Consider the following 11548-nt stretch of genomic DNA (forward strand, 5'->3'; position numbering starts at 1 on the left):
ACTCCTCCAGTGCGGAGAATGAAGCCGATCAAGTGCCGGCTCACAAATCAGGGGCACAAATGAAGCACAGGCGCGAGAGGTCCGATGGCAAAGAGTGTTAAGAAAAATTGGGCAGTGGGCGCCTGCGTGGCTCAGTCGGTTGAGCGTGGGACTCTTGATTTCGGCTGGGGTCGTGATCTCAGGGTCGTGGGACAGGGCTCTGGGTGGGGTTTCGCGCTGGCCGGCCGGGAGGCAGCTGGAGATTCTCTGTTCTCTTCTTGTCTCCCTCTGCCCTCCCCCCGCTCGCGCGTGCGCGCGCCCTCGCTCCCTCTCAAATAAATACATAAAAATCTTCAAAAAAAAAAAAAATGAGGCAGGCTGAGGAGTCTCGTTTTGGAATTCCCGTCCTGGGTGCAGGCAGGAGAACGGGCGGTAGAGGGCAGCCGCGGGCGCAGGGAGCGCAAGTGCGCGGCTGGTGCAGCCCAGGCGTGGGCCTAGCGAGGAGGAGGGCTGGCCTGGGATGCTCCCGAGGGATGTGGGCTGGGACAGGATGCGGGGAGTCCAGGAGGATGCCCCTTCCTGGGACTCCGGGAACTCCTCCCAGTCCGCTTCTGGATGAGAGCCTCGCTCTCCACTTCCTACAGCAACTTCAATCGACCTTGATCCCCGTGTTTCCCCCAAGCCTGTTAGGCTACTAGGTGCTTCCTGAAGCACGGAAGATAAGCCTCGTAAGCCTTCACGTGTCTGAAAAATGTCTTTGTTCTTTGCCCGAGGCAGGTTCACATTTGAGCTAGACGGACAATTTTCATTGGAAATTATTTTCACTCGGAGATGTGAAGGCTTGCTCCTCTGTTTTTGGCAGCCAGCATTCAGTTCTCTGAGGAGAGTCTCAGTCTTTCCCATTGACCAGGTTTTTCCTCCGTGGACACTTCTAGAATCTTCTCCGCATCCATGGGGTTCTGACACTTGACGAGACACCTGGCCCTCTCTGGTGCGCTGTCTTGAGACAGACAGATGCCCTTGACGGTGGCACCTTCCCAGACTATCTTCCCGTTTTTTTTAGTCTGACTCTGCACTTGCTTTTCATTGGATTGACCTCGAAGACCATGTTTTCTCTCTCTCTCTCTCTCTCTCTCTCTCTTTTTCATCTCTTTGTCTTTTTGCCCTACTTTCTGGGCAATTGCTTAAACCTTGCCTTTCAGCTTTCCTGATTTAATTATTTGGAAAATCCTCGTTTTCATCCTTCAAGAGTAACTTCTTCCTTGTTGATTTTTCCTTTTCTCATAACATCCATGTTTTCGCCTTGCGGACACAAAGGTTTTCTTGTCTTTCTGGGAGTAGGAACTAAGATGCTTTAGAGCTTTTCCTTTGTCTCTCTGCATTTCTCTGTTTGTGCAGATTTCTGTCAGAGGCTCCCATGTCTAGAGATCCTAAGCTTAGCCTTCATATTAAGCATGAGACAGTCAAGGGTGAGAAGCTCTGTATGTGGATGAGGGGAACTTGTTTTGACAGATGGGGGACAGGAGGCTCTTGTTTTTCCCCAAGGCTAAAGAAGCTCCCACCCTTCTCCTACCTCCTACCTGGGGCTTCTCCTTTCTGGAAGCTGGCGGAACCCTCAGAGTCCCACAATTCAATGTGCAGACATTTATCTCATCTCTTTCTTTTTCTTAAGTTAGTTTATTTATTTAAAGTAGGCTCCATGGCCAGTGTGGGACTTGAACTCATGACCCCGAAATCAGGAGTCACACACTATACCAACTGAGCCAGCCAGGTTCCCCTGTGGACGTTTATTTCAATAACTCACTTTTAGCGTTACCTTTAAAATAAGTGAGTTTTGTTATATGTATAATTTGCACTAAAATTATTTTTTCAAAAAGAACAGATGATGGAGACCGGGGAAAGTCACTTGTCTCTGCATACCTGCACACACCTACATGCCCAGTCTCTCTTTAGGGCAATGTTGTCCAATCAAAATAGGATGTGAGCCCCATATGTGATGTTAAATTTTCTAGTGGCGGTAGTAAAAAAGCAAAAAGAAGTGGGTAAAGTTAATTTTAATTTTGTATGTATATATGGTTTTTTTTTTTTTTTGAGCATCCTCCACACCCAACATGGCACTTGAACTCATGACCCCAAGATCAAGAGTTGCATGCTCCACTGACTCAGCCAGCCAGGCACCCCAATAACATATTTTATTTAACTCTTATCAATCCAGAATGTTACTATTTTGACATGTAGTCCCGTACAATATATGATGATTAATGAGATATTTTACATTCTTTTTTTGTACTAAGCTTTGTAATCCACTGTGCATTATGTCTGTGGTGTATCTCAATTCAGGCCAGTCACATGGCAGGGGTTCAGCCGCCCGCATGGCGCAGGGAAGGGGGGGGCCCAGAGAGCCAGCTGACCACATCCTGCGGCAGGGCTGATGAACAGAGTGTTCACCAGCTGCAGGAGGTCAAGGACGCCCTGGGGACCCAGCAGCTCTCTATCCAGACTCACATGAGTCCCTTTACTCAAGCCTGTGCCATGCCCCAGCCTCTCAAACCTCTCTGTAATAAGCTGAATGGTGGTTCCCAAAAAGTGGGTCCAAGTCCTAAGCCCACATACGTGAATGCAAGCTTTTTCAGAGCCTTGGGAAGGAGAGGAAGGAGCAGGGCCCTAGGACACTGGGCTCCAGAACTGCAAGAGAATAAACTTATTGTTTTAAGCTCCCCCATGGGGGTCACTGGTTACGGCAACCCAGCCATGGTCTAAGTAAGTGGGGCAGGCGGGGACCTCATCCAAGGACCAGCTGCAGGGACCATGATGCAGGGAGGGAGCAGGATAAAACCAGTCAGTTAAACAGCCCTGCATGGCTCCTCTCCCCCAGGTGCCACTTCAATGGCAGCAGAAGGACAAAGGTCAAGGAGCCCAGGGCCAAGGAGAGTGCAAGGGGAGGGAGACAGCAGCAGGATGCATGGATCCAGTGTGGCCTGGGAGAGTGACTGGTCAAGGGTAGAGCAGGGGGAACTGAGGAGAGAGCCCCCAAGGGGAGGAAGGGAGTCAGTGTCCCCAGGCCACAACCAGTGACCTGTAGCCAATGCAGGTCCAAGGTCAGCATGTTCTGGGTGCTCGTCCCCAAGGCTCCAGGGAGGACCCCTCCTGCCTCGTCCAGCTCCTGGCTCTCCCTGTGCCCGTGTCACCTCAGTCTCTGCCTCTGTCTTCCCACGGCCTTCTCCCCTGTGTCTCTTCTGTCTCTTGTAAGGACACCCTAACTATCAGCATGGTCTCCTCTCGAGATCCTTAATGACGTCTGCAAGGGCCTTTTTTCCAAATAAACTCACATCATAGGTACAGGGAAATTCACGGGGTTAGGACTTGGACTTACCATTTTGGGGCCACCATTCAGCCTACCATACAACCTATACCCCAAAACAAATTAAGGTGGCCCCCAACCCCATTTCCTTTGCCTTATCTGAGGGAGAGAGGTGGGCCTCACAGGCCCCTCTGTGCAGGGCCGGCACGCTGGGCCCCACAGCCGACTTGGCTCCAGGGGCTCCCTGGCCCTGGCCCAGCCCCATCCAGCTCCCTGAGGTGGGAGCTGAGTCCATGTGCCCCTGCTAAAGCAATCACCATCTGCCTCTGAGCCAGCCAGGCTGCGGCTCGAACCCAGAATTATTTTCCAGAGAAACTGTTTGCATCTGTTTTAAGCTTGTGTCCTTGGGAACCTCCAGCTCTCCAGAGCTCACTGACTGGAGGGCAGATGCTTTCCGTGAAGGTGGCAGGAAGCACCTGACTCCCAGGCAGGGTGGGAGAAGGAAAGCTGGGAGGGCTGTGCGGGAGCAAGCAGCGCAAAGCCAACAGCCCTCTCCGCGTCCCCAGGATGGCCTCCCCGTGGAGGAAGGCCCTGTCTCTCCTCCTTATTTTTGTGCCTATCTGTCTGCATGGGGCTTTGTCACAGGGAGCCAGCCCTGCAGGGCAAAGGAAACCATTTGTCGAGAGGCTCCGCAGACTGGAAGAGCAGGTGAGTGTAGCCAGCACCTGGGGCAGCTGTGTGTTAAGTTCGACAGCCGACACAGAAACAGAGCAGTAAGAGCCCTGCTCTGGGGATGCAAACATGCAGTGCGGGGTTCTTTCCGTCAGTGACTCTACTGTCCCCTACAGTTGGCAACCAGCAGAGACGGTCTGATGGGCTCTGTTAGGAAGTCAAGCCAACTGACAGTGAGGACAGGGTGGGAGTCGGGCTGGGAGGCGGTGTGGGAAGCCCCAAGAGGGCCGCCGGAGGGGTGCTGGGGCGTGCTGGGCATGGGTTTGGGAGCTCTCTGCAGGCTCTGCCCGCTTTGATCCCCGCAAACCACTCACGAAGCCCGCCCTGCCCTATGTCCACTCAGGCAGGACCCTGAGCATCATAGGGGTGCGGTGTGGGAGGCGCGGGAGGCACGGGAGGCATGGGGGTCGTGGGGGAGATGGGGGCCTGAACCCTCACCCCACAGAGTGGGCGTCTCCGAGTGAGGCCACTGTGGGGCTGGGTGTGGTCATGGGCCCACCCCTCGCGCAGCCGCCTGGGGATCGAGTCAGTGTGGATGGTGGCCAGTGCGTGACAGGCACCCAGAAGCGTGAGCGGGAAGGCTTGTCCCGCATCCTCCAGGCCCTCTGTGTCTCTCTCTAGTTCCACAGGCTCCAAGAAGTGACCTTAACACACCTGCGTGTCCTCGCCAGTAACTACAACCTGTCTTATGGCATCGATGCTCGGTTCCAGAGCCTGGCGCGCGAGACACAGGCTATGGCTCTGGCCGTGAACCGGTCGCAGGCCGCTGTAGAGGGCGATCTGAGCCACCTCAAGACCTGGATGCAGAAGACCCAGCGCAGAAGCCGGAAGGTGGAGTCCAGGCTGCTGGCCTTGGGTGCCATGCTGAGTGAGAGGGGCAAGCAGCACACCCAGGAGGGGAAGGAGCCGCAGGTGCAGAGGGGCACCCTCTCTGGCCTGGCCCAGGACCTGAGGCCCCTGCAGGACACGCTTGCTCGCCTCACGCACCTCATGCAGGGCCAGGGCGCCAGGCTGGCTGCTCTCGAGGGCCGGGGGCAGGTGGCCTGCCCTGGCACCATGGCCCCCCAGGGCTGACCCTGGCCCGGTCCCCAACCCTGCCTGGGCTGCCGAGCCCCAGCTCCCCAACGCTGTAGAGGGGAAGGCAGGTGCTCAGACCTTCGCCTGAGACTGGGGACCCACCTCAGGACTCTGCCGGTGGTCTCCAGGGGATGCGGGCACTCCCCGGCCCAGGCAGCCAGTGGGCTTGGCCCCCCGAGAGACCAGGAGAGAGTAAGTACCACAGCCTGCCCTTACCCCACGGGCCTTGCCTCTCCCCTCTCTCACCTCCCCAGGCCTCTGGTCCCCTCTGGGCAGCCTTCTCCCCTGAGCTGTGTGGAAAGGACACTGGCTTCAGAGCCCCGTGCACCCCCAGAAGAAAGGGGGGCTGTGCAGGTAATGGCCTGTCTGCGGGCCCCCCGGCGCCCTGGGGTGGGTGTGCACAGACATCGGGCGCTGCTGGGGGGTCCCCCACACCCATTTGGTGACCTCTCTCATTAGGGCTGGCAGGATAATACAATGTCCCCAGCCATTGCCCGCACGAGTCTCCTGTGCTGGCCCTAGATTCTGACAGGGGTCCCTGAGGGGAAGAGAGGGGCTGGGAGCCCTCCATCCTTGGGTCCAGTGGGCTGACGGGTTAGGGATGTAGGTCCCCAGCCTGCCGATTGGGACCTTGGACCTCACCGCACCCCATGGACCCCTCTGTCAGGCAGACCTGAAGGGGCATGGCCCCAAAGACATTCACATCCTGACCCCTGGGCCCTGTGGATGCAGCACCTCATGCAGCAAGGGGACTTTCCGGCTGTGATTACAGACTGTGAGACGGGAGGGGAGCTGGGATTAACACTGGGGTGAGGCAGGAAGGTCAGAGAGGCAGCTGTGAGTTCAGGGATGGAGGTTAGAGGGACGTACCTTGAAGATGCAGGCGGGGCCGCGATCCATGAGCGGGGGCATCTCTGGAAGCCGACAGGGCAGGAAAGGATTCTCCCTGGGACCTCCAGAAGGAACCAGCCCTGCATCCACCATGATTTTCATCAGGGGACCCAGGTCTGGCTTTTGACCTCCAAAACTGGAAGATACTCGATTCGTGTTGTTTGGAGCCTCTGAGTTTGTGGGGCTTCGTGACGGCAGCCCCGGGAGGCTCACGCCGGGGGTCCCGCTGCTGTGGGGCATGTACAGAGGCTCACTCCCACCAAGGTGTAAGACTGCGTGGGCTCCCAGTCTTCCCACCTGTAGGATGGGCTGATGGTGCAGCAAGGACCCATGGGACCCTGCATGGCCAACCTCACAGTTAGTGCTGACCCAGCTCAGCCACGGGGTCTGAAGCCCATGCCTGGGAGCGGTGTGGACACTCCTGCCGCCACCTGGTGCTGGGGCTGACTCTCCCCCTCTTTCCAGCCTGTGACGTGGGCCCTGTGCTGGTCTTCCCGAACACCTCCACCCAGAACATCGCCTTCCTCAGCCCCGGCTTCCCATCAGGCCTGCGAGCCCTGTCCGTCTGCAGCTGGGTGCGCACAGCCTCGGGCCGCCTGGGCACCCTGCTCTCCTACACCATGGAGGAGAATGACAACAAGCTTGTGCTGCATGGCAGCGACTCCCTGGCCCCGGGCTCCATCCACTTCGTGATGGGAGACCTGGCCTTCAGGGAGCTGCCCCTGCAGCCACTGCTGGACGGCCAGTGGCACCATGTTTGTGTCATCTGGACGTTCACCCTGGGCCGGTACTGGCTGTACGTGGACCGCAGCCTCATGGCCACCGGCTCCCACTTCAGGGAGGGCTATGAGATCCCTGCAGGAGGGTCCCTCATGCTGGGCCAGGAGCAGGACAGCATGCGGGGCGGGTTTGACAGCTCTGAGGCTTTCGTGGGCAGCATGGCAGGCCTGGCCATTTGGGACCGGGCGCTGGTCCCAGGGGAGGTCGCAAAACTGGCCACTGGGAGGGAGGTCCCGGGGGGCGCCATCCTGATGCTGGACAATGCCCAGTGGGGAGGCTGATTCGTGCAGAGGGTGAACTGCAGCTGCCTGGAGCTCTGTCCCTGAGGTCCCGTGCCCTGAGCCTGACAGGAACAGCCTCAGCAGCACTCGGCCACCACTGACCCCAGCACGCCCCTGTCCAGGGCCCCCTCCCACACTGGGGAGGGGACAGGGCAATGTGGGAGGGAGGGAGCGGGCCAACAAGTGGAGTGGGGCTGTGGGAGGCCCTGTGGGCTGTGACACTGTTCCAGCCCGGCGAGCACAGGACTCCGGTGCGGCCTCTCGTCTGGGCTGGGTTTGCCGATGGAGAACCCCGTTTTCATGGAACCTGGGTGGGTGCATTTGAATTCTCATGGCCCTCTCTTGAGGTGGATTAGAAAGTGTCCATCTGGGTGGTCTTTGTTCCCATATCCCTCATGAAAAGGACCAGGAACCCATTTCCTGCCCTGAAGCTCTAGCGGTGCCAGAGCCGGTGAAGGGAGCAAGCTATTCAGAAACAAACACGAGCAATCCATGGCACCGCTTTCAAAGTAACCTTGTTGGGGTTTTATCGGAGCAGGTGTTACAACGCTCATCCGCGATGCATGTCCAGTGCAAAGATAGCGAATTTACCCAGCTGTGCAACCATCACCACAGTCCAGTTTTAGGGTGTTTCCATGTCTCTGCCCCCCCAAATCATGCCCGTTAGCGGTTGCTCCTGTCCTCCCAGCTCCGGCAACCCCTGACCGGCTCTCTGGGCGGATTGGCCCATTCTGGACATTGGACATTCCACCTACGAGAATCACATGCTGCGGGGTCTCGAGTCCACTTCTGTTGCCGAGCGGCACGCTCCCCAGCCCCACGGACGTGCCCGCACACCAGGGCCCCCGTCCTCTGGGCGCTGGGGCGCCATCCTGCCGGGATGCACCCCACGCTGCTATCTGTTCATCCGCTTCCAGTCTCTGGCTTCTGTGAATAAAGCTGCCCCAAGCATTCTCATATGAGTCCTTGTACAGACATGGGTTCCTGTTTCCCTTGAGCAGGTGCCTGTGAATAGAATTTCTGGGTCGCACGGTGAACTCACATCTGAACTTGCTTTTTTTTTTAAGATTTTATTTATTTATTTGAGAGAGAGAGAATGAGAGACAGAGAGCACGAGAGGGAAGAGGGTCAGAGGGAGAAGCAGACTCCCTGCTGAGCAGGGAGCCCGATGTGGGACTCGATCCTGGGACTCCATGATCATGACCTGAGCTGAAGGCAGTTGCTTAACCAACTGAGCCACCCAGGCGCCCTCAATGTCTAAACTTTAAAAGAAATGCCCAAACCAGTTTCCAGAGCGGCTGCCGCCCTCTCTATTCCCACGCCCCGCCAGCACGCGCGCTCCCGCTTCTGGTGTTCTTGCCAAGGCTAGATGTCATCTGTCTGACGTTTATTTTTACTCTTCTGAACCGTGGCCCCTAAAAGAACAGGCACAGACAGGAGGGGCGTTAAGTTTCAGTGTGATGAAAACGAACCCCTACCGTATCCGGGATTCCCAAGGAGGAACCAAACAGATGATCAGGAGGGAGTCTGGGAAGACAGGAGGAGAGGTTTTTTGGGGGGGGAGTCCCACGCGTGGGAGAGGTGAGGAATCCTTGAGTTCGGAAACAGGCTCAGTTCTTAGAATTCCCCCTGCTTTATTTTTTAAAGATTTTTTTATGTATTTATTTGAGAGAGAGCAAGAGAGAGAATGCATGTGCACGAGAGCTTGGGGAAGGGCAGAGGGAGAGAGAGAATCTCAAGCAGACTCACGGCAGAGCACCCCATGGGTTGGGGGGGGCACTCAATCTCCTGACCCTGAGACCGTGACCTGAGCTGAAATCAAAGGTCAGAAGGGACCCTCAACCACCTGAGCCCTCCAGGAGCCCCTCCCCCCACTTTAAAAGTGGGAACACAAGCTGGAGAAGCCCCATGCCCTCACCAGCCCTCACCAGCCCGCACCACCCGGCCTCCGCGAGGGGCCCTGGTTTCATCCTGCAGCTGCCCCAGGAGTGGGGGGTGGGGGAGTACTCTAAATGACTGCCTCCACCTTTTAGGGCATTCTCATCTCTGTAGCACTGTGACCCCAGCAATCCAGGGCCTTCTGCCCACAGACTCAGCGTGGCTGCTTTCCCCAGGAGTCAAGGTCAGAGGAGACATTCTAGAACCGAAATCCCCGAGTGGCCACACAGATGCTCCCTGAGTCACTGACTTCTACTTCTCCTTATACTTCCCCAGGGCATGTGCACCTTCAGGGACAGCGGCTCCTTCTTGGGCTCTTCCTTCCTGGGCCCCTGGGGCTTTTTCGGGGGCTCTTGCTCAGTCCCCTCTCCATGAGGAGGGAGGGATGATGTGCTGCTTTAGGGGAGACTGATAATCTGACTACTATTTCTTCAGCGACAGCAGGTCCCCAGCATAGAAAGACCACACAGGGTATTATCTCTGGCCCCTCCCCTTTTTTGAGCTTCTAATGCCTAGGGGACCCAGGATGGCCCACCATTCATAGCAGCAATCCCCTACAAGTCCACAGACCCTAACACCACAGGAAGAGGGCAGAGAAGACAGCATCACCGCGGGCGGCCACATCCACATTCGGGAAGCTTTGTGGGCAGTGGGATTCCAGGAGGGCAGAGTGGCCTGGGGAAGGGCTTGGAGTCAGGGCTGAGACAGCTTCAGGAGGGCTCTGGTCACTAAGAATTTGGTCTGAGCTCTGTCCAGCAGGACAAGGGAAGCCATGCAGGGTTTGAAGCAGGACAGTCTGAACACGAATCTCATGTGATCGGCCATCCCCATGGGGTCAGTGACAAAGCCCCCCCCCCCGCGATGCATTCTGAAGCATGAGCCACCTGCAATCCCTCAAACCCCACCTATGACCCGAGTCTGTCGTGTTTCTGGGTAAGGACAACATGACCCAGAGGAGCCCTTCTCATGCTATGGGGACCGGGGCCTGGCAAGAAGCTGGGGCTGGTTTCTCCCTTCCCTGCCCTGCCTGCTTGTCCTCCAGAAGGGCCACTGGTCCAGCACAAGTACAATCAGGCACCTCATCTGTCTGACAGCATTGTCCTGCTGGGCCACAGAGATGCCTCCTGACCTCCAGCAGGACCCACGGACTGCCCTCACTTCTCTACCCCTGGATGTCTTCACAGGAACCCCATTATCCAGTCTGCTCAGTCTACACACACCCAGCCCCAACCCCAGCCCTGCCTGTGCTTCACGCCTGTGCGCCGGGCCACAACCCAGGGGCCATCACGCTGCTCTGGTCCATCACTCGAAAGGGCAAAGGCAGATGACACGAACGAGAAAACACCCTTTTTTGAAAGCACGTTGTTCTTAGAATTCCCAAAAGAGCGCTGCACAGTCATTGTGGGGAAAACTGAAAACCCTGTCCAACTTCTCTTATTTTAGTTTTAGTTCTGATTTTGAGTTGTGTGAAGGGAGGGGCTCTGTTAACTTCTCAGCCTCAGAGCCTCTAAAACACTTTGTAAATCTTTTCCTTTTGAAAAGTTTCCCAACCAAAAAATAGAAGTTGCAAGACGAACACATTGCAGGTCATTCACGTTGGGCCTAGACTGACCGCGTTGGCCTTGGGCCACATCTGCTCCCCTCTGTCGCTGGCTCCCTGCCCCCACGATGAGGCAACTACACACCTCGCAGCCCATCCACCTGCATGCACCCCGTGTCTCCTGAGAACAAGGACCTTTCCTGCGGTGACCCCAGGACAATGCTCAGCCTTGGGCGGGGAACCCAGCAATCCCACCACCCAGCCCAGTGCATGCCCAAGCTTTGCCAGTTGTCCCAGCAAGGCCAGAGCCGCCAGGAGCCTTCAGCCGTCCTGTCTCTTCAATCCCATCCCAGAGGGTAGTCCCGGCCCTTCGTGGCCGAACAGAGCGCCTCGCGGTTTAGCCGATGTCCCTCAGTTTGGGTGCGTGTGTGATTCCCCCCCTGATGAGGGCACTCGGCGAAGCAGCTTCTGCAGCAATGCCCCAGGAGCCGTGTGTCCTCCTCGGCACAAGCCCCGGGAGGCCGGGCGGTGCTCAGCCTGTCCTGGGCTCCAGGGGCATCCACCTGACTTCCAAGATTCCTTCCCTTTCCTCGTTATCGGTAACCCGCCGGGAGATACCGAAACCGCGCACAGGCCCGGGCGCAGGAGACCTGCCCGGACGGCGGAGCACGCGCCTGCGACCGGTCATTTCTCCCGCGGCGGCCAGGCTGCCAGGTGTCCACCCGTCCTTCCTCCCGCGCCGATTGGTCGGTCTCCACCTGCTCCAGGAGGGGCTGCCTGCCCGCCTTCCTCCCCCGTCCTCCTGTCCCGTCCGCGCGGAACCCGGCTCCATTCTCCGTTCCTGCCGCGATCCGTTCTCGGGGACCGGGTCCCCGCTGGTCACCCGAGTGGCCGCAGAGCCCCTTCCGCCCAGAGGGCGCCAGAAGCGGGACTACAACTCCCAGAAGGCCCCCCGCGCGCACGACCCTGCGCGGCCGCCGCGCGTCACGTGGTCCGGTCTCGTGGGTCACGTGGCCGCGGCGCGGGTCA

The 11548-nt window shown here is 57.7% G+C and overlaps 1 protein-coding gene across 1 annotated transcript; it reads left to right on the forward strand.

Annotated features, from left to right (window-relative positions):
• The first annotated feature begins 3847 nt into the window (after positions 1 to 3847).
• PTX4 (pentraxin 4) lies at positions 3848 to 7086 on the forward strand. Its single transcript, XM_025877207.2, is given in 4 exon segments — positions 3848 to 3988; positions 4634 to 5074; positions 5077 to 5281; positions 6446 to 7086. Coding segments are annotated over 4 exon segments (1428 nt in total).
• Positions 7087 to 11548: the final 4462 nt, after the last annotated feature.

Source organism: Callorhinus ursinus, unplaced genomic scaffold (assembly GCF_003265705.2).
Source record: "Callorhinus ursinus isolate GAN/ISIS: 27379988/994484 unplaced genomic scaffold, GSC_fseal_2.0 scaffold13, whole genome shotgun sequence".
In the NCBI taxonomy this organism is placed as follows: domain Eukaryota; kingdom Metazoa; phylum Chordata; class Mammalia; order Carnivora; family Otariidae; genus Callorhinus; species Callorhinus ursinus.